General features: G+C 43.2%; 1 protein-coding gene across 10 annotated transcripts in view; it reads right to left on the reverse strand.

Moving 5' to 3' along the window:
* myo9ab (myosin IXAb) overlaps positions 1–23,376 on the reverse strand; it is a 177,179-nt gene that overhangs the window by 8,827 nt on the left and 144,976 nt on the right. For all 10 annotated transcript variants that reach the window (XM_042301305.1, XM_042301306.1, XM_042301309.1 and 7 more), the window contains 11 exons: positions 15,159–15,373; positions 13,152–13,268; positions 10,402–10,590; positions 8,560–8,607; positions 8,347–8,458; positions 6,601–6,662; positions 2,428–2,620; positions 1,638–1,766; positions 1,231–1,336; positions 823–954; positions 454–577 (listed from right to left, as the gene is read on the reverse strand). In XM_042301305.1, the coding sequence (XP_042157239.1) occupies positions 454–577; positions 823–954; positions 1,231–1,336; positions 1,638–1,766; positions 2,428–2,620; positions 6,601–6,662; positions 8,347–8,458; positions 8,560–8,607; positions 10,402–10,590; positions 13,152–13,268; positions 15,159–15,373 (1,427 nt within the window). The remainder of the gene's footprint in view (positions 1–453; positions 578–822; positions 955–1,230; positions 1,337–1,637; positions 1,767–2,427; positions 2,621–6,600; positions 6,663–8,346; positions 8,459–8,559; positions 8,608–10,401; positions 10,591–13,151; positions 13,269–15,158; positions 15,374–23,376) is intronic.

The raw sequence follows: 23,376 nt of genomic DNA on the forward strand, positions 1-23,376 counted from the left end.
TGGAGGGTAGGCCAATTTTTATAACAACCAATTGCACTCAAATGAACTTTCGTATGGTGGTAGTGTGAAATACTTCTGGAGATGAACTTAAATCATGACCCATGACGTCATGGCCGAAATCACAGCTAAAGTCATTTCATAATTGAGTGTAATGTTCGGATCACTGGGAGAATGTTGGAGAACGTTGCATCCGGTGAGAGGAACTAAGGGCTAAATATTAAAGGTGAAAGTTCAACCACTGGAAGATGGAGAGGGAAGTCTATGATGGCCTCAGTCACATTTGTCCTGCCTGGGACCCCTGGGTCATTTTCATTAGGGCATGCAACAGAAAACGCTTGTTCTGAAATTAAAATTAACGTTTTTTTTATATATTGGACAAGTCCAGGAATTCCCTCCAATTTTTATCCGGTTTGATGGCTAAAGAACACGACCCCTGGTGTCCTGGTGCCTTACCATGGACCTCCTGATGTGTGTCAGTCTGCTCTTGGCCTTGTTCTCAGCAAACTCCAGACTGTTGATGTCCTTCAGTCTGGCCCTGTACTTATTCATCTGCTCTCCAATGATCAGCTCCACACACCTAGAGGAGGATACACAGAATGAGCAACCAGTGAATAACGTGGCTTGTCCTGTTGCTCAGTCTATACTTTATAATCGAATCTGTCTGATAGGAACAGGATTCACAACAGAAATAACACATGGACTCATCTGATGAATAGCTATTGAGTGTGTGTCAGTTGTCAGTGCCTTGGTATACACACTCGCGACTATCGAGTGATGGTGGGTGTTTGTGGTGTGTTTTGTTCATTCTAGTCTGAGTCGTACGCGGTGGTCTTGCCGATGTCCTGGACACTCTGCAGGGGGTCGATGGTGTCGGGGCAGCGGAGGATGCAGGGGGCGAAAACTATGGCCAGGGCGTTGGCCGACATACGATTGGTGTCCTCTTGCAGAGTGATCCTGGAAGATCACACACACACACATCAGAGGAGGTCGCAACAAAGAACAGATGTCAAAACTGGAACGCAGTGGATAACAACCTCCCAATTATCCACCCTTCTCCCACGCACCCATTCATGGATTTAGAAGCATCGGCTTGGTGTATTGACTGGAGGGAGTTTCCGATCGTTAAGTCCATGACGGAAATTGCACACTTTGGAAGAAGGGGACGGAGAATTGGGAGGCATCCAGTGAGTCTCCACATCCTGCTTCCCGCGGGGTAACGTGACCACTCACCTGACCAGGTGGAAGATGAGGCGCTCCAGGGTGCTCAGGTGGGTTCGGCTGAGCTGGTCAATCACAGAGTACACCCCACGGATCACCTCCCGCTTGTCTGGCTGGCCTGCGTGGGGGAAGCCACGTCATACAAAAAATATAATTACTTCCTGCTTTACTTCTATGGGTGCAGTCAACATGGCCGCCGGTGGCACACGTCACCTTCACGAAAGGGAATGTATGTTCTAGTATTTGTATTTCTATGCACACGCAACATACCTTCATCCATTATATCATCATCATATCTATTATATTATATCTACACTTTCGGGGCATCTATAAAATGGTACAGAGGCCACTTTTAACCATTACTACACAGTAACATTGTAACAAATACCAATGTGGTTACTTCTGACCCCAGTTCTTACCCATGGCTCGGAGGAACTCCTCGTAGAGTTCAAAGGTCATCAGAGGGTTGGGCAGGTCGCGGAGCCACTGTTTGAGCACGCTGGCAATGACGTGGATGTTGTAATCGTCCAAGTTCATGCTGCTCACATCTGGAGTTGGAGGGCAATGGGAGACAAAATTCAAATATTTTACTGAGTTACAGTTCATAGAATTGAAATACATTCTTAGGCCCTAATCTATGGATTTCACGACTGGGCAGTGGCACAGTCATGGATGTGCCTGGGAGGGCATTGGCCCACCCACTGGAGAGCCAGTTCCAGCCAATCAGAGTGAGTTTTTCCACACAAAAGGGCTTTATTACAGACATAAATACTCCTCAGCACACCCCCCCCCCCTCCCCCCTCTTTTATTTCAGCTCACGAAACATGGGACCAAAACTTGACATGTTGCATTTATATTTTTGTTCAGTATAAATATGACTTAAATACTGTAGTTGGAGTAAACGTTACAACTGTTAAACTCTTTGCTATGGACATAGTGCTTTCGATCCGGTAATGTGAATAACTTGGACGTGGTGTCATGGCAACTTGTTCATGGGAACTGTTGCCACTACTATTACAGCCTGTGTCAACAGCCTATTTTCATTCTAGGGCATACAGTTTCTAACATAACCTCCCTGTATTCTGTCATTATATTAACCAATCAGAAAACCTATAGAGAGTGCGGTGACCACAGCTCTGTTGTCCCTCCCCGGTTTACAACATAACCCTACAATCTACGGTAACTGGAGCAGGACCCTGTCAATCACACCTGTGTCCAGCCCCTGCCGGAGCTCCTTGATCTTGTTGGTGGAGCCAGACTTCCTGAAGATGCCCTCGGTGTAGAGGCCGTGCATCTCAATGTAGTTGATGAGCTTCTCCACCACCAGGGGCACTGTCCTCTCCTCGCTGGTCAGACGAGACAGCTCCACGCCAAACTGCCTGGACGACAGTTCTGGGTCGTACTACACACACAAATAGAGAAAAACACACACGGGTGGAAGGACGGACACACAGAAATAGAAGTTGAGAAGTACAGGCAAACAGAGTTTGTTTAGGCTATTTTACAGCTATTGTAGCTAGCTACTTCACATGCTGATACTGACGTTGGTTTTATTGTGTGTAGCTACACTTACTAGCTAGCCTGTGCTTCATTTGTAAATCGGCAGGTGCCGAAACAAAAAGTGAGCGCGAGAGGGGGGTGATCTGGGGAGCTCTGAAGTACCGTGTAGTATCTGGGATCTACATCTGTTTATATTAGTTACTGTGCTGTTACTAAGCAGTAATGCATTACGGCAGTGTTACGTTACTACACCTAATAGGAAATGCACATGCGCACTGGGGTGCCGGGGTACGGTAGAGCACGAGGGGTTTTGACTAAACGAAAACTAACTGTACTCCTGCCTGGTCATTTCTCCACAACATAAATATTACAGTGGCGACGAGGTGATTAAACTACATAAACGGACATTGCTTGAAGGGAAGAATGTTGCGTGAGTAATGAAACTCTAAATAATTATGTAATTCGTCAGTTATTTTTTATTTTCTTTCGCCAGTAGAGAAGGCTAAGCACTGCTAGCACTGCTAGTACAGTCTTCATGTTATAATAAAGTATTGCCAACTGTCCCGTATTAGCCGATGTCCCTTATATTGGGATAAATTGGTTTGTCCCATATGGGACCTCCCATGTCCCGTATATTCATCCAATCCCAGTATAGCGTAAACGCGCCAATTCCTGCAAAGTCATTTTTGTTGTTGTTCGGCCGGTTTGACATAATCAAGGAAATATGGAAAAACCTTCAAAAAAGAAAAAAGACTGTGCAGCTACAACAAACAACGGGAGGCAAAAAAAGACGTGGGTTAAACCCGTCAGTGGTGACTCAACGAAAGCTTTCTGTACTTCATGCCGTTGGGAATTCTCAATTGGCCACGGAGAGGAGAATGACCTAACTCAGCATGCGTCCACAGAAATGCACAAGAAGGGCTAGCTAAAGCTAAAGGTGCTAGCAATATCGGTGCATTTTTCGTAACGTCTACTGTGGAAAAAACGGGCAAAAAAAATCGCTGCAAGTGAAGCCTCGTATGTGTACCATATGGTTAAACACGGACTCGGCTACAACGGCACCGACTGTCTTGTTAAGCTCAAAGGTGCCTTTATTTCATGACTCAAATGTTGCGAAGAACGAAAGCTGAGATGATTATACAATTCATGTTTTAGGACCAAAGACTGTGCGGGATATTTTGGATGATCTGTCCCCGATCGAAGGTGAGCCTGTGCATTTCGCAGTTGCCAGAGAAACCTGTTTCCAGTGTGAGATAATTCTCTGTCTGATGGAGTGCGGTGCAAGTTACTTTTATGAGGACCGTGATGAAACTGTAAATGGCATCCATCAAGCTCTGATGAACTGTCTGGAAAAGCACGAACTGGATATTAGACACATCACAGCCTATGCAGCAGACAACGCCAATGTCAACTTCAGGAAACACCACTCCGTTTTACCAGTTATTGAGCAGTGCCAACAATCGCATTCTGAAAGCTAATTGCCCAGCTCACATAGCTCATTATGCCTGGAAGCACGCCTGCGGTCAGCTGTCAGTGGATATTGAGACAATTGTTTTAAAGATCTACAGCACTTCTCAGTATCTGCTTCCCGAAGAGAGGAACCGAGCGCATTTTTTTGCCTTTGTTGACGCTGAGTGGCGTGAAATTCTGCGACATGTTTGCGTCTCTCTTCATCCAGCTGTCGATCGTCTCCTGCAAAGCTGGCCAGCTCTTACTTCATACTTCATGATCCCTTGGGGAGACCTGTCCTGTGGCACTGAAGAGTATTTTCGAGTATGAAGAAAAAAACGGAAGCTGCATCGGTGCTTTTTCCACAACGCGGGATGTGTTTTTGACCAACTCGTTAAAAAAAACTCTGCATCACAGATGTTTACTAGGAAGTCCAAAAGTTCAACATGAAGGTGCTTCAGCGGAAACAGGACAGCTTTTTGGATACCAGACCAAGCAGCTGATGGACAAACAACTGTCAGCACAAAGGTCCAAGCGGCAGCAGGACTTTGTGAAGTTCTATGACACTGTCATTACATACATTGACAAGTGGTTTGACTTCTCACCAGAAAATGTCATGGTGAAACTGACCAGTCACTATGAGGAGCTCTCCTTCACTGACCTGGAGCAGGTGGAGGTGGCCCTCAAAATGACAGAGACAGTCAGTATGGACCAACTCTATGAAGAGTGTTGTGCCGGGAGGAAATACAGAAAGCCAGACAGGATGCCACAAAATCCACCAGTGAGAAGTGGGTGGCAGTTTTCCAAAACCTAGGGAAAGCCAACTTGATCAACATGTTCAGGATTGCCTCATTTGTCCTCAGTGTGCCAGGCTCAAATGCCTTAGTAGAGGATTCTCTCTCTGGTGACCATTTAATGGCCAGACTCCAGAAACAGTTGCAGCACAGTAACAAATCGGATCAAAAATGAACTTCAATATCTGTGATCTGTGACTTGTCATGTAAGGACTTCTCTCTGGCTATGCAAAAGGACAAAGAAGGACTGTTGAATCAGTCAAGAACAGCAAAAAATATCCATGGAAAAAGTAGACTTTGAGTGACTCTTCCCCTCTTTTCCGCTTTTGCATTTGACCTTTTTTGTTTTGTTTTTTTGCTGTAAAGGTCCAAATTGTGATTTCTTTGATCATTTATTTTGAGGTTTATTCACATAAGTTTACATAATGACACAGTTTAAGTAAAGTTATAGACTAAAATGGAATATAAAAATGTCTTGCCTTTCCAATTGAATGTCATTTTACATGACTGGAGACTTAGAAGAATCTTCCTACTGCGCAAAAGATCGAAATAACAGGCAAACTGAGAATCTGAGCTCAATAAAAACAACCTCGTCTTGAATCCATCAATATACTAGGTGTGTTGAGACACATATTGTACAATACGAGGAGGAAGTTATAGTCCTAAAAAGCTTTCCAGTTTCCAGTCAATGTTGTGCAGCTCACTCGCCGGCGATGGCCGACGCACTCGTGCCAAAAAAAAGCATATATTCTCGTTTTACTTTGTACAATAGGCTACTGTTCGCTTGACCTATTTGGGAGTTGAGAAAATATTGTGGTAGCCTACAGACAGATTAGAGTCTTCTCTTTCAGCAGATCTGTCGTTCTGCCCCTGAACAAGGCAGTTCCTAGGCCGTCATTGAAAATAAGAATTTGTTCTTAACTGACTATTTAAATAAAGGTAAAATAAATCCTAGCTCTGTGTGAGATAGACTAAAGATGTGCGTCTCTCCATGTAGAGCCAACCCTGAGCCCAGGCCTGACCTTAATTCTTATCCGGCACAGGCTGAAAATGTACACTTTCACATTACAGTTTTTTAAGGGGGCAGGAGGCAACTCGAATTAACCCTGATTGCTTTAAAAAAAATGTACATGGTGAAGATTATTTTTCATACCACGAGACGTACAGGTTCCGGAACGGAACAGTCCAAAACTAAGAGGAGCCAAATTAAGCACTACCTAGCTAGCTAGCCAGCCCAAAGAGAGAGCATTGCATTATGGGTTTTGTAGTTGACGTGAGCTGCAACAGATTTCCTCAACGATTTTCACATTGCTACCAACCTTGTTATAACGACAAAATTTGTTCATCATTTTTTTGATTGGTTTTCCCCATATTAGTGTTATTTAACACTGTTAATCATAGGAATTAGTGGTTTGGATGGATTATCCTTATTATAACGACAATTTGTTCATCATTTTTTTGATTGGTTTTCCCCATATTCGTGTTATTTAACAATGTTAATCAGGAATTAGTGGTTTGGATGGATTATCCCTTTAAAAACTACAACATCTCTGCAAGTACTTCATTGTCTCTTGCCTGATACTCTATTCCTTCTTTACATTCTTAATAATGAATACACAAATACACAATAGCCTCTTACCTTTTTGCTACATTTCGTGGTCATCCTAGAGCAGCACTTTCTATGGCAGGCGTACCGACACACTGCCGAAGAGGACACAGAGTCAGACACAATCTCTATACCCTTACCCAACCTATCAACGCTAAGTCTCCAACTGTCAACAACAAGCAATCTGCATCCCCTAACATTTAAGCAACGTTCTAGCAATGCTTCATGTCCAACCACAACCCGTCATTCAACAAGCAGACCACAAAAGGCTTAAATATAGAGTAGGCAGTCTGGAGAGAGAAAGCTGCCAATGCCTGTGCGCGAGTGAACATTAGAGAGCGGATGGAGAGGAGATAGATTTATGAGAACAGCTGGACACAATTTGATTAGAGACACTTAAGCGGCAGCACAGGAAGAGGGCGTGTGTGTGTGTGTGTGTGTGTGTGTGTGTGGGTGTGAGTGTGAGTGGAGTGGAAGGGTGGTAGTGTGTGTGTGTGTGTGTGTGTGTGGGGGGGGGTTGTATATGTGTGTGTATGTAATGGTGGGAGTCTGTGTGTGTTTGTATATATCAGTGGAGGCTCCTCCTCAGAGGAAGGGGAGGACCATCCTACTCAGTCAATTTCAGAAAAATGGAAAAAGTGAAACAATTAATAAGTTTAGATAAAACTATATAATATATTCACGTAACAGGAAAGTATTCACACCCTTGACTTTTTCCACATGTTGTTGTGTTACAGCCTGAATTTAAAATTGACAACATTTAGATTTTGTGTCACTGGCCTACACACAATACCCCATAATGTCAAAGTGGAATTATGTTTCATTTAAAAAATAAATAAAAAATAATAAAAAATAAAAAGCTGAAATGTCTCGAGTATTCAACTCTTTTCTTCATATTTTCAAGTATGGTGGTGGCTGCATTATATTATGGGTAGCTTGTCATCGGCAAGGACTGGGGAGATTCACCGTTCAGCAGGACAATAACTCAAAACACAAGGCCAAATAAACACAAGTATGGTGGTGGCTGCATTATATTATGGGTAGCTTGTCATCGGCAAGGACTGGGGAGATTTTTTGGGAGGCGATGAAAAGAAACAGAAACGAGCTAAACATAGGCAAAACTCCTCCAGGAAAACTTGAATCAGTCTGTTTTCCAACAGTCACTGGGAGACAAATTCACCGTTCAGCAGGACAATAACTCAAACACAAGGCCAAATAAACACTGGAGTTGCTTACCAAGACGACATTGAATGTTCCCGAGTGGCCTAGTTACAGTTTTGACTTAAATTGGGTTGAAAATCTATGGCAAGACTTGAAAATGGCTGTCTAGCAATGATCAACAACCACCTTGACAGAGCTTGAAGAATTTAACAAAAAGAATAATGGTAAAATATTGTACAATCCAGGTGTACAAAGCTCTTAAGAGACTTACCCAGGAAGACTCATTGCTGTAATCGTTGCCAAAGGTGATTCTAACATGTATTGGCTCAGGGGGTTGAATACTTATCTAATCAAGATATTAGTGTTTAATTTTCCATAAATTCTTAAAACATTTGACTTTTTCTTCCATTTCGACAGAGTATTTTGTTTAGATTGTTGACAATTGTACATGTAGGTAGGTGTAAAGTGACTATGACTAGATCATAAACAGCGAGTAGCAACAGTGTAAAAACAAACAAGGAGAACAGTCTATGACTTGGGTGACTGGAGTCGTTGGCCATTTTTTTGTGTGGAGTGTATGTGTGGAGTGGAACTGTTAATGTCTGTGTGTGAACTCACGTTTGCAAACGCAGGCCCGGTCCATCATCCAGATGAGAGAGGAGCAGTATTCGCAGTAGGTGGGGATGCTGTACTGGGTGGACTTGAAGATGTGCCCATTGTGCTCCTCAACCTACAGAGGGTGATAGAGGGGCTCAACTCAGTTTGCCATAAAGATACAGCCATCAACTGCATTACAACACGTAGAGATACGGTATAGAATATAGTACTCACAATGTCAGGTTCCTTTTTCCTCCTCTTCTTGCGTTCTGGTTTGGGGGCCTAAGAGAACAGGAGACAGACAGACCAGTGACTAGTCCCATCAGGCCTTCGCCCATCAAGCCTTCGCCCACCCATCCATCCAACATGCCATGCACCCACCCATACATCCAACACAGTGTTAATGTTGGCAATCTTTTTTTACATTTAGTCTAGTCTTCATCATTTTGACTAAAATATCACTTAGTCACATTTTTGGTCATTTAAATAACGACTAGGTGTAGTTATGGTTAAAAATGACAAACATTGGGCCATTTTTGTTAACTAAATGCCCTTCATTTGTCACATTTGAGTCAAATCACATTTGTATTGCCTCATTAACCTATAGTACGCACAAATCACTGACTTCCATGTGCACAAACATACATAGCCTTGTCCTACCAACATATTTTTCTGCATAACATCCTATTCTCTTCCCAACAGCAGACATATGACAAACACATCTAGGAATATATACAAATGATCTAGCCATGTAAATTCCTAATTCAGCCTACATAAATATTGCACAATACATACACAACAAACTGACACATACAAGCACGGAGACGGAGCGAGAGAGAGAAGCACAATCACCAGATGGTTGGTGCCGCAAAGTAGTATGGGGCTGCACCTCAGTCGCATCATTGCCTTTTGTTATCAACGTTCCACGGACGCCGAACGACAGCTAATGACCGTTTCGCCCAGTGATGTAGTCGAGTCACTAAACCTAGAGTCCGAATCGAGTCCCAAGTCCCCGGTGCTCAAGCCTGAGTCCCCAATGGTCGAGTCCCTAGACATGGCTACAGATTCTGGCTATGAAATGCAGTGGAGAAAGTAGGAGGGTTGAGCGAGACTACAAAATCAAAGACGGACTACTTCTCTATAGTGAAGTGAGAGAAAAACATACCTAGACTTTTTTTTCTCTTAAACTCAAGGCTGCTATTGTTTCAAATTTCGTGAAGCAGCTTGTGTTTTTTTATACCCCTTTTTCTCCCCAATTGGTAGTTACAATCTTGTCTCATCGCTGCAACTCCCGTCTGGACTCGGGGAGAGGCGACGGTCGAGAGCCGTGCGTTCTCCGAAACACAACACAACCAAGCCACAATGCCCACTTAACCCGGAAGCCAGCCGCACCAATGTGTCGGAGGAAACACCGTGCACCTGGCGACATTGTCAGCATGCACTGCGCCCAGCCCGCCACATGAGTCGCTAGTGCGCGATGGGACAAGGACATCCCTGCCGGCCAAACCCTTCCCTAACCCGGACGAAGCTGGGCCAATTATGCGGCGCACAATAGGTCACCCGGTCGCGGCCGGCTGTGACAGAGCCTGGACTCGAACCCAGAATCTCTAGTGGCACAGCTAGTACTGCGATGCAGTGCCTTAGACTGCGCCACTCGGGAGGCCCTAGCTTGTGTTTGTTAACCAGGCAAAGGGTAGCTATTTAGAAGGCTGGTGGTGATTGGTTTGCTACAGGGAAGCAAGAGAGTTGCGAGAGAAAGCGGGGCCGGATCGGCGCCTGTCTGCCTGCACCCCCTTGCCTACTCCCCTGCAGCTCACCAGCTGATGTAGGCTGTGTGTGCCGGGTGTCGCGTGTCCTTCGAACTGCTGTCACTACTTCTGTTGACAAAATTAACACTGATCCAACATGCCATGCATCAGCTTGTAAGACTGCTATAGGATTTCCATCTCAAATGGGACTGACCTGTCGAAGCACATTCTAAAAAAACAACACACACGCATTGACACATGTACGGACGCAAGCACACCCACCCACCCAGCCAGCCAAAATCCTTCCACCCGCTCACACAAACCCTACCTTGCCGATGGTGCTGTCCATGGGCTTGTACTCGGTCATGAACTCATCCAGGAAGACCTTGAAGGTGTTGACCCAGACCTTGACAGGCGACTCGCTCCAGTCCCTCTGCTCCAGCCGCATGCTCTTCTCCAGGATGTGTTCAAACAGGGCGTACAGGTCCTTATAGCGGATACTCTTACCGTCATCCATCTGGAGGAGAGGGAAAGGGGGAGGAGGAAGAGATGAGGGGGGGGATTGGGATGAGGGAATGAGGAGAAGAAGATATTAGCGGGAAAAAAGCCCATATGTGTTACTGCAAAGAGTTTTGAGATCTTGTGAGAGAGTGTTATAATGCAATTGATGACAGTACTACCGTCTAAAGTAGTATGGGACAGGCAGAGATGAGGAGGAAAGTAGTAGTGAGGGAGGCAAGATTACAAAAATCGATTCATGTGCTACAATACAGTCAGCCACTGTCCAAGTAAAGAAGCATTCGTGGTCAATAACGGTTGTGATTGGGGGTGCCCAGTACCTTGAGGCCCACTGTAAAAGTGATTGTGACCAGTGCCCAAGAAAACCAAGGTGGCATGGCCAAATGACTATCGCCCCATCGCACTCACCCCTTTCATCATGAAATGCTTTGAGAGGTTGGTCATGGCCCACATCAAGGCCAGCATGCCAGGCACACTGGACCCACTCCAATTTTCTCTTTGGACAAGAGGAACACCTATGTGAGAATGCTGTTCATTGAGTACAGTTCAGCATTCAACACTATTGTTCACTCCAAGCTCATCACCAAGTACAGAGTCCTGGGTCTGGGCAGTACCCTCTACAACTGGATCCTGAAGTTCCTGATGGGCAGATCACAGGCTGTGAGGATTGGCAATACCTCCTCCACACTGACTCTTTACACAGGGTTGTGTCCTCAGCCCTCTGCTGTACTCCCTGTTCAGATACGACTGCGTGGCTTTTCGCGGCACCAACTCCACCATCAAGTTTGCTGACGAAACCACGGTTGTAGGCCTGATAACCAACAACGACGAGTCAGCCTATAGGGTGGAGGTAAGTGTTTGTGGTGCTAGGACAAGAACCCCTCCCTCAACGTCAGCAAAACAAAGGAATTGATTGTTGACTTCAGGAAGCAGAAGGGGGAACACGCCCTGGTCCACATCAACGAGTCAGCAGTTTTTAGTTCCTCTGCGTCCACCGAGGACTTGCCATGGACCAACAACACCACCACTGTTGTCAAGAGGGTGCAACAGCATCTCTATTTCCTAAGGTGGCTGAAGAATATTGGCATGCCACCCCCGGGTCCCCAAATACTACAGCTGCACCATTGAGAGCGTCTCGACCGGTGGCATCACGGCCTGGTACGGAAATTGTTCCGTAGAAACAAATACTAAACTTTTTACTACACATAGGTGAATTTGTCCCAATACTTTTGGTCCCCTAAAATAGGGGGACTATGTACAAAAAGGTCTGTAATTTCTAAACGGTTCACCCGATATGGATGGAAAATACCCTCAAATTAAAGCTGACAGTCTGCACTTTAACCTCATAGTCATTGTATCATTTCAAATCCAAAGTGCTCGAGTACAAAGCCAAAACACAAAATGTGTCACTGTCCCAATAAAAGCTCACTTTATTTGGCCACTTCAGCTGTGATACAAATCTTATCAAAATATGGGCTATGCTACATGACATGATGCATGCAACTATGATTTGGAAACGTTTGGGGGAAAATGCATGCGTTGTTTCTTGCCTTAAACTGCACACAAACAGTGATACAATTCTCACCTATCAGACTATTCTGAATTTAATCGAGACTTTACATATACTAAATAATATGTGTGTGAAATTAGTTTGATTTATAATGGACCAATAGACATGTCATCGGTATGCACTTAAATAGCGAAAGGAGGATGCTTTTCCTGCAGTTCATTTTCATGCCAGCCAGGTAGGCTACTCAGGTTGTAAAGGAAAGCAATGTGCTTAATATTAGGAAAGTTGAGAAATAAATATAGCAAGCCTATAGAAAGCTGATGGTATCCTCCTCTTTTTAAAAGAGGCCATCAAACGCCTATAGAAATGTTGCGCAACATGGGCTTACAGGAACACACATTTTATTCCATGCATCAACCAGCTATGAGGAGTTGGCTCTTTATACACAAGAGGTGATCCTACTCCGCTCAAACTCTGAATGCCAGGGCTCTCATGAAGTGTCCGATTTGATTTTCCATTGCATTTACATTGATGACAGAATGATTAAAGGGACAATATAGCACTGAGTATCAGGCCGCTAGAAAGTTTTTTCGTAGCCTTCTAATGACCAACAGCGGGCATCAGAGCACATTTTTGGAGAAGCCTAGTTACCGTGACTCAACGGTCATGTGGAATGTGACGGCGGTCATGACAGGTGACTGCCAGTGTGGCAGAAATACAGTCACCGTAACAGCCCAACTAACATACACACACACCCATCACAGATGCTGCTACTAGACTCATATTTAATTGCTAATCTCCCTTTTCGCTGATACACGTGTAATTACTGTACTATAAATTGTGCCTTCCTATATTATACTTATAATAAAATGTTTATTCTATTCTACTGAGCCATTAACTTTATGTTCATATTCTTATCTTTTGTTATTTCTTATTACTGTTGTGAAGGAACCTGCAAGTAAGCATTTTGTTGGACGGTGTACACCATGTGTATCCTGTACATACCATCAAACTTGAAATGACAGCGAAACAACCATAGTGGTACTCACAGCCAGAGCGGTCGAATAGGAGTTGAATATGTTGAGGCGGAACTCCTTCAGAGCCTTCTTGAAGACCACGTCCACCAAGGTGTCCTTCTTGCCATCCTCAGAGTCCAGGTCATTGATCTATGTGGTACAATAAATCGGTCAAAATAATTGCAGGTTTCCTTCATCAAACTCATCAAATGCTGTAGTCTACGAAACCTAAAGTATGCTGCTGCTGTGTAAATATGTGACTATCGTATTATACGGTATAGTACAATACAGCACTGCTGTAGCATTCTTGTGATGTGTGTGTGTGTGTGTGTGTGTGTGTGTGTGTGTGTGTGAGACATTGCTCTCGCACAGTCGCACACAATGTCTGTGTGTGTGTGCACGGGTTCGCATCATGCTGTTGCAGCCTGGTATAGCCACAGGACCAAAACTGCGGAGAAGTTGAGCCTCACGCTACAACGACCCATTATGCTGTTTACGGTCTGCATCTGCAACCGATCGCTGAGTCCACCTTTAATGATGAAGTCATTTACACGACTGCATTTGAGAATACGTGAATGTTGGTGAATGTACAATTCATTCGGAAAAATTCAGGCCCCCGTGACTTTCTCCCCATTTTGTTACGTTACAGCCGTATTCTATAAATGAATAATTTGCTTTTTTCCCCCCCATCATCAATCTATACACAATAGCCCATAATGACAAAACAAAAACATGTTTTTAGAAATGTTTGCTCATTTATATTAAAAAAAAAACTGAAATATAACATTTACATAAGTATTCATAGCCTTTACTCAGTACTTACAGCCTTGAGTCCTCTTGGGTATGATGCTAGAAGCTTGGCAGACCTGTATTTGGGGAGTTTCCCACGTTCTTCCTGGCAGATCCTCTCAAGCTCTGTCAGGTTGGACAGGGAGCGTTGCTGCACAGGTATTTTCAGGTCTCTCCAGAGATGTTCGATCGGGTTCAAGTCCGGGCTCTGGCTTGAACCCACCATGCTTCAGCATTGGGATGGTTCCAGGTTTCCTCCAAACTTGATGCTTGGCATTCAAGCCAAACAGTTCAATTTCGGTTTCATCTGAACAGAGAATCTCGTTTCTCATGGTCTGACAGTCTTTAGGTGCCTTTTGGCAAATTCCAAGCAGGTTTTTTTTTTCAGGTGCATTTTAATGAAGAGTGGCTTCCATCTGGCCACTCTACCATAGAGGCCTGATTGGTGGAGTGCTGCAGAAATGGTTGTCCTTCTGGAAGTTCCCTGACCAAGGCCCTTCTCCCCTGATTGCTCGGTTTGGCCAGGTCTCCAGCTCTAGGAAGAGTCTTGGTGGTTCCAAACTTCTTTCATTTAAGAATGATAGAGGCCACTGTGTTCTTGGGGACCTTCAATGCTGCAGAACTTTTTTGGTACCCTTCCCCAGATCGGTGCCTCAACACAATCCTGTCTCTGAGCTCTACGGATAATTCCTTCGACCTCATGGCTTCGTTTTTGCTCTGACATGCACTGTCAACTGTGGGACCTTATATAGACAGGTGTGTGCCTTTCCAAATCATGTCCAATCAATTGAATGTACCACAGCTGGACTCCAATCAGGTTGTCGAAACATCTCAAGGAGGATCAATGGAAACAAGATGCACATGAGCTCAATTTCGAGTCTCATAGCAAAAGGTCTGAATACTTATGTAAATAAGGCATCTGTTTTTTAAATTTGTAATACATTTGCAGAAATGTCTAAAAACCTGTTTTCGCTTTGTCATTATTGATTATTGTGTGTAGATTGAGGATTTTTTATTTTATCTAATCCATTTTAGAACAAGGCTGTAACGAAACAAAATTTGGAAAAAGGGAGGGGGTCTGAATACTTTCTGAACGCACTGTATGTGTACACTTCTGTATGTGTGAGCGTGCATCTCTATGTGTGTGTATTGTGTATCATCTTAAATTAGGAAACCAACAGTTTTCTGTAGTGCCCTGTGCATTTACTTGAGAGTGTTTGTAAGACAGACAGGTATACATAGTCTGTCTACCTTCTTCATGAGGAAGTCATTCATGCTCCTGTAGTCATGGGCGTTGGTGAGGATGTGCAGCGCATCGTTCTGCCACTGGGCGGGCTCCAGGGTAACGCTGCTGATCTTGACGCTGCGTCTCCGCCTCACTTTGGGAGAGGGGTCCTTGTTCTCCTTGGAATCCCGGCCCCCGGTTGCAGTCAGGTCGGGACTGTGGGGGGGAGATGACGTGCCATCTTGACCCGCAAATCACAGAGAGACAAAGACACAGTAACTGTGTTGTGAAGACAATTGTTTTGGTTTTCTATTCAGTTGTATTTTTTAACAGCACGTCACCTGTGCCACTAGAGGCAGCAAACCTCTAGATCACCTTTAATCCACAATCAAAAACACATACAAGGCTCTTCCTCACCCTCCCTTTGACAAATATGACCAAAAACTTTATCCTCCTGATACCGTATTACAAGCAAAAACTCTTAACTCAAAAAGTACCACTGACGCACTCAATGTGGAAGTGGCCCGATGAAGCGGATGCTAAGCTGCAGGACTGCTTCGCTAGCACAGACTGGAATGTGTTCATTGATAACATTGAAGAGTTCACCACATCAAGTCACCGGCTTCACTAATAAGTGCATTGATGACTACATCCCCACAGTGACTGTACGTACATATCCCAAAAAGCTGCCACTTTCAAGGAGTGGGACACTAACCCAGAAGCTTAGAAGAAATCCCGCTACAACCTCCGACAAGCCAACAAAACACACAAATGTTAATACGGGACTAATCCTACCATGCCGGCTCTGACGCTCGTTGGATGTGGCAGGGCTTGCAAACTATCACAGATTACAATGGAAAACCAAGCCGCGAGCCGCCCATTGATGTGAGCCTACCAGACAAGCTAAATGCCTTCTATGCTCGCTTCGAGGGAACATTCACTGAACCATACATGAGAGCACCAGCAGTTCCGGACGAAGTTGTGTTATCTCGCTCTCTTTAGCCGATGTGAATAGGACATTTAAACAGGTTAACATTCACAAAGCCGTGGGCCGGACAGATTACCAGGAAGTGTACTTCGGGGCATGCGCTGACCAGCTGGCGGGTGTCTTCAGTGACTTTTTCATCATCTTCCTAACCCAGTCTGAAATAACTACATGTTTCAAGCAGACCACCATAGTCCCTGTGACCAAGAATGCCAAGATATCTTGTCTAAATGACTAGCGCCGTAGCACTCATCTGTAGCCATAAAGTGCTTTGAAAGACTGGTCATGGCTCACATCAACACCATCATCCAAGACACCTTGGACCCACTCCAATTTGCATACCGCCCCAACAGATCCACAGATGACACAATTCCTTTCGCACCTCATACGAGCCTCTCCCACCTGGACAAGAGGAACACCTATGTGAGAACGCTGTTCATTGACTACAGCTCAGTTTTCCAACACCATAGTGCCCTCCAAGCTCATCACTAAGCACAGAACCCTAGGACTGAACACCTCTGTTAAGGGATTTTCTTTGATCTATAATGACTAATTATGTATACATTTCAATCAGGATGTACTAATCAGAATACTATTATGCTACTGTACATGTATGAATTTGCTCTCTTGATCCCAGTATTGAATATAATGTAGTGAATGTGTTCAAGAGTTTAGAACAATGACGGTCTGTTCCTTGGTACAAATGAATTAACTAAATCTCCAGACTGTCTAGAATGCTTATCTACACTGACTGACCTTGGCTCTAGGCGAGGAGGGAAGGCTTGAGAGCTATAGAGCCTTTCTACCAGTGTCAAGAAGAGACGGAACATTTAGAAAACGCTGACGTCATTTTCAGTTTATAACCGGTGTTAAAATGTGTATGTACTCAGTACTCTCTTGAATAAAGGCTGTTACTTGACTTTTAAGACCGGGCTCTGTCCATTCCTATAAAATAAGGGTCTTACAAATTCTTATGAATTGACAGAGTGTTTAATTTTAATTGGGAATTAATACAGAGGAATTCAATTCCTTCAACAATTGGTCCTTCGAAGCCGGGATCTAAAAATCCGTCCCTGCCATCTGGAGGTCGTACGCCGGAAAAATCGTGCACGTTATTAAAAAGACCTGGCTTCTGGATTGAGGTTAAAAATAGGCTGGTATACACTACAGACGGCAGGTACGGTGACAGATCCGTACAAATAGGATAGCCATTAATTCAAAAAACATACCTAAATAAAGTGTGAACCTGAGTAGTCTCTGTATATGTGAAGTAGTCTGACTATCAAGAAGTAGCAGATAAGATATATATAAAACAGGTGAGGATAAATTAGGCTTGGTGAGAAGGCAGGGTAATTCTAGGCAAACAGAATAATTGAACCTGTACAATGCTGAAAGAAATTAATATCAAAGGATGAGGTTAACTTAGTCTAGAGTAGTGAGATATGAGACATTAATGTTGAAAGTCCCAAGGAGAATATCCTACGGGTGAAATGTAATGTCCGATCAAAAGTATTCTATAGACGTGGTTCACAGGAAGGAAAATACATACTGATTCTCTTTAAAGAGACACACACATAGTCAGACAGAAAAGGACTAAAAGTAACTAAGTAACGGTAAATTGCAAATTCGTAGAAAGACACGCACACAGGATTTAAAATGAAATATAGAAAGGCATAGATAAGTGATTAAATACCATAGCTAAGTAACGGTAAGAATGGGTGGAAATGCCTCAAAAGAAGCGGCGGAACTAACGGGAGACGAGCGGTATATGGAACAGAGAGACAAGAGAAACATTGATTTTGGTCTAAGATGGAGAAAGAAATACGATTTTGATGGCCGTCTAAATGTAGAAAAGCTGGAATCACGGCTCAGACACAAGAGGCATGTGGCAGGGTCTACAGTCAATCACGGACTACAGGAAGAAATCCAGCCCAGTCACGGACCAGGATGTCTTGCTCCCAGGCAGACTAAATAACTTTTTTGCCCGCTTTGAGGACAATACAGTGCCACTGACACGGCCTGCAAAGAAAACATGCGGTCTCTCCTTCACTGCAGCCGAGGTGAGTAAGACATTTAAACGTGTTAACCCTCGCAAGGCTGCAGGCCCAGACGGCATCCCCAGCCGCGCCCTCAGAGCGTGCGCAGACCAGCTGGCCGGTGTGTTTACGGACATATTCAATCAATCCCTATACCAGTCTGCTGTTCCCACATGCTTCAAGAGGGCCACCATTGTTCCTGTTCCCAAGAAAGCTAAGGTAACTGAGCTAAACGACTACCGCCCGTAGCACTCACATCCGTCATCATGAAGTGCTTTGAGAGACTAGTCAAGGACCATATCACCTCCACCCTACCTGACACCCTAGACCCACTCCAATTTGCTTACCGCCCAAATAGGTCCACAGACGATGCAATCTCAACCACACTGCACACTGCCCTAACCCATCTGGACAAGAGGAATACCTATGTGAGAATGCTGTTCATCGACTACAGCTCGGCATTCAACACCATAGTACCCTCCAAGCTCGTCATCAAGCTCGAGACCCTGGGTCTCGACCCCGCCCTGTGCAACTGGGTACTGGACTTCCTGACGGGCCGCCCCCAGATGGTGAGGGTAGGCAACAACATCTCCTCCCCGCTGATCCTCAACACTGGGGCCCCACAAGGGCGTTCTGAGCCCTCTCCTGTACTCCCTGTTCACCCACGACTGCGTGGCCACGCACGCCTCCAACTCAATCATCAAGTTTGCGGACGACACAACAGTGGTAGGCTTGATTACCAACAACGACGAGATGGCCTACAGGGAGGAGGTGAGGGCCCTCGGAGTGTGGTGTCAGGAAAATAACCTCACACTCAACGTCAACAAAACTAAGGAGATGATTGTGGACTTCAGGAAACAGCAGAGGGAACACCCCCTATCCACATCGATGGAACAGTAGTGGAGAGGGTAGCAAGTTTTAAGTTCCTCAGCATACACATCACAGACAAACTGAATTGGTCCACTCACACAGACAGCATCGTGAAGAAAGCGCAGCAGCGCCTCTTCAACCTCAGGAGGCTGAAGAAATTCGGCTTGTCACCAAAAGCACTCACAAACTTCTACAGATGCACAATCGAGAGCATCCTGTCGGGCTGTATCACCGCCTGGTACGGCAACTGCTCCGCCCTCAACCGTAAGGCTCTCCAGAGGGTAGTGAGGTCTGCACAACGCATGACCGGGGGCAAACTACCTGCCCTCCAGGACACCTACACCACCCAATGTTACAGGGAGGCCATAAAGATCATCAAGGACATCAACCACCCGAGCCACTGCCTGTTCACCCCGCTATCATCCAGAAGGCGAGGTCAGTACAGGTGCATCAAAGCTGGGACCGAGAGACTGAAAAACAGCTTCTATCTCAAGGCCATCAGACTGTTAAACAGCCACCACTAACATTGAGTGGCTGCTGCCAACACACTGACACTGACTCAACTCCAGCCACTTTAATAATGGGAATTGATGGGAAATGATGTAAACATATCACTAGTCACTTTAAACAATGCTACCTTATATAATGTCACTTACCCTACATTATTCATCTCATATGCATACGTATATACTGTACTCTATATCATCGACTGCATCCTTATGTAATACATGTATCACTAGCCACTTTAACTATGCCACTTTGTTTACATACTCATCTCATATGTATATACTGTACTCGATACCATCTACTGTATCTTGCCTATGCTGCTCTGTACCATCACTCATTCATATATCCTTATGTACATATTCTTTATCCCCTTACACTGTGTATAAGACAGTAGTTTTGGAATTGTTAGTTAGATTACTTGTTGGTTATTACTGCATTGTCGGAACTAGAAGCACAAGCATTTCGCTACACTCGCATTAACATCTGCTAACCATGTGTATGTGACAAATAAAATTTGATTTGATTTGATTTAAAACAGATACATAAGGAATGTGGAAATAATGTGAAAAAGCAGAATAAACGGGTTATACACAGCCGGAGTTTGGCTTTCGGAAGCAAAAAAGAGAGTTGGAGGCGCAGGAAAAAAGGTTAAATCTGACAAGACTCGAGAGGCGCTGCCCTCCGCTCCCGCAGATGAAAAAGTTAACCAATTGGGTGGAGGTGAGGGTAACAAACGATATCTTTCTCGATTTGACCAACAATACAGAGAGAATCCAGTCGACGAAATAGTGGTTGTAAGAATACGGCTGCAGGAGCTACCTGTGAAATTACCACCCATGTATGTGGATCCCGCTGAAGCCGAGGGAGGTATAATGGAGTTCGAGAAGGGAATAAAGTCGAGAAAAGTGGATAAGGTGAGTCAAAAGAAAAATATAAAATGTTTTAATTGTAACGAAATTGGACATTTCGCCCAGGAGTGTAACACTCCCTGCAAATGTCGTCAACAAGGTTGTAATTTAACTGTGGGGAAGGTCAGAGGTGACAATCGGGTAAAAAAAAGGAAGGGTCAGATACAAAGAGAACAAGATTAAGGAGAATCCTAACTGAGGGAAAACTTTGGGTCGTTAAATTAGGGCTATTTTCTGTTGTCCAGAGGCCGGAGTTACAAATTTAAACAGAGAAGATAGGTCTATTTGCGGAGAATCTTAGTCAGTTCCAGTGTTGGTGGTATAGTGGTGAGCGCAGCAGTCTTACCAACGGCAATCCACGGTTCGGTTCCCAGCCGAGGCGGTTAACTAAAACTGATATTAGATTATAATTCATATATTTGTATGTTTTGCCTGAAAAAAATACGGTCGCTAGTGTTTGTAAAAGATATGAACTGAACGTTTATTATGTGTTTTAGATTGAATTGAAAAAAGGCATTAAAAATAATGGCGAGACAATTTCGATGTAATACGCTATTTGGCCCAAAATGATCTGGTGGAATAATGTATTGAGATGGGAGTCGTATTTAAATAAATTATCATAGAAGAGAAAGGCACCTAAAGTTAAATGTAGGGAATAACGGAGAGATACGATACAATTTCGTGCTATCCGGATGTTATAGCTATTTATGAATCGACTGACATATGATAAATTTAGCACAAAACATGGTAAGAATAGTTTAATCATAAAAAGTTGTGATTGTTTTTCCGAGTATTGATTTTTGGTTAGGTAACGCCAGGGAATTCGAACTAGAAGTTAACGTATTCTAAAAAACACTATCTGTTTTTCTTTACGGGGAACAAGTATATGTCTTATCTTAAAGGGACAGTGCATGTTTATCACAGTGGTTTGAGTGTATGACAGTGTATAAAATATTTTGGGACGACAATTTGAAGATAGACTGAATGAGTTACATGAAACATCGAGAGATTTAAAACAAATGATGTGAAGGGATTATCATAATGATTAGGTTTCGTTGTTGTAGTAAAAGTTTGGGTTAAGTTAAATAAATGTATCATAGAAGAGAAAGTCACCTAAAGTTAAATGTAGGGAATAACGGAGAGATACGATACAATTTCGTGCTATCCGGATGTCATAGCTCTTTATGAATCAACGGACATACGATAAATTTAGCACAAAACATGGTACGTTTAAATGTTAGGGAATAGAAAGTTGAGAAGTTTGGTTGGTTTTACTTTGATGATTAGAATTTAAAACTGAACTCAATCTGAATAGGGAATATATATTTTACAGAGGCAGGCAGATTTGCGTTGTCGTTTCATGTTGAACAACATCGTTCCTCAAATTTAAACAGAGAAAAGGGGTTGTGGCATTTAGAGGGAAAATGCGTGCATTATAGCTTAGAGTTACTTTTCAAAAGTGGCTAAAAGTTCCAAATACATATTTTTTTTTAAAAGGGAGAAGTGCAACGCTTTGGACTATAAAATAGGTAAGAATAGTTTAAATCGTAAAAAGTTGGGATTGTTTTTCCGAGTATTGATTTTTGGTTAGGTAACGCCAGTGACTTCGAACAAGAAGTTAACATATTCTAAAAATACTATCTGTTTTTCATTACGGGGAACAAGTATATGTCTTATCTTAAAGGGACAGTGCATGTTTATCACAGTGGTTTGAGTGTATGGCAGTGTATAAAATATTTTGGGACGACAATTTGAAGATAGACTGAATGAGTTACATGAAAGATCGAGAGATTTAAAACAAATGATGTGAAGGGGTTATCAGAATTATTAGGTTTCGTTGTTGTAGTAAAAGTTTGGGTTAAGGGGATTTCCCTGTTCCCAGGGACAAGGTATTTTAAAAGGGTACACTCATAAATTAGTTTTTATTTCATGAGTTTTAGTTACACAAGTGATGTTTTTATTTTAAGGATAAAGGGTTCTTTAATATGTCTAATGTAGTATGGAACATGACTATAAAAGGGTGGTATGACCTATTGACCTTATCATGGCTATCTTTTGGGGTCAGATCAGCCCCGGGGGAGAGCCATTTGTATAATGAATTGTGGTCAGTTGGGTTAGTAATTTTAAGATAAAATAGTTATAATGGAGTTTTAGTTTGGGGTTTAGAATTATTGTTTGAATCACTGAAGAGAAAGTGTTTCAGGATTCTGATTTACAATATTAGCTGTGAAGTTTTTGAAATGGCTATTATGGATTTGATTTTACAACAGAAAATAGTTATATTTATCATTGAGAATAAATAGGGGTGATAAATTACTGTAGATAAGGTATTCCACACTATGTAACATATATTAAATTCATGTTATTGTCAGATAGAATACTGAGGATCCCTGAAGGAAAGAGCTTGTAAAGTGTAGGAAGGATTTCGATATGGTTAGCATTTGTTCAGGCTCTGGTTAACCATTAGGAGGTCTTTTAAATATTATTAAATTTAACAGGAATATAGGACATCTGTGGTGATTAAGGATTATTGTAAGGATTAAGATAGATTGATTAAGGAAATGTAAGGACTTTAGAGATGGCCACTTATAGACATGTTTTTTTCTAAAATCAATGATTTTAGATAGTCAAACAGTGAGACGCTTAGTGGCATTTTGAGAGATAGGAGAGAAAGGAATTACTGTTTAAATCGGTAAATATATATATTTAAGAACATATATAAATAGCACAGATACTTCTTAAACTAGATAAGACACTTGACAGAGAATTGATACAGGATTGATATGAATGGATGCCCAAGGGAGAATTGGACATACATGATAATGTCAGAATATAAGGATAATTTACTAATTCTACCTAAGTCATTATTTAGGGTATATAAGGTTGTTACCTGGGCAGAGCCAGGTATCAAAAAGGGGGGTGGGTAAGTTAGTGGCCT

Source organism: Oncorhynchus tshawytscha, linkage group LG19, assembly GCF_018296145.1.
Source record: "Oncorhynchus tshawytscha isolate Ot180627B linkage group LG19, Otsh_v2.0, whole genome shotgun sequence".
In the NCBI taxonomy this organism is placed as follows: Eukaryota; Metazoa; Chordata; class Actinopteri; order Salmoniformes; family Salmonidae; genus Oncorhynchus; species Oncorhynchus tshawytscha.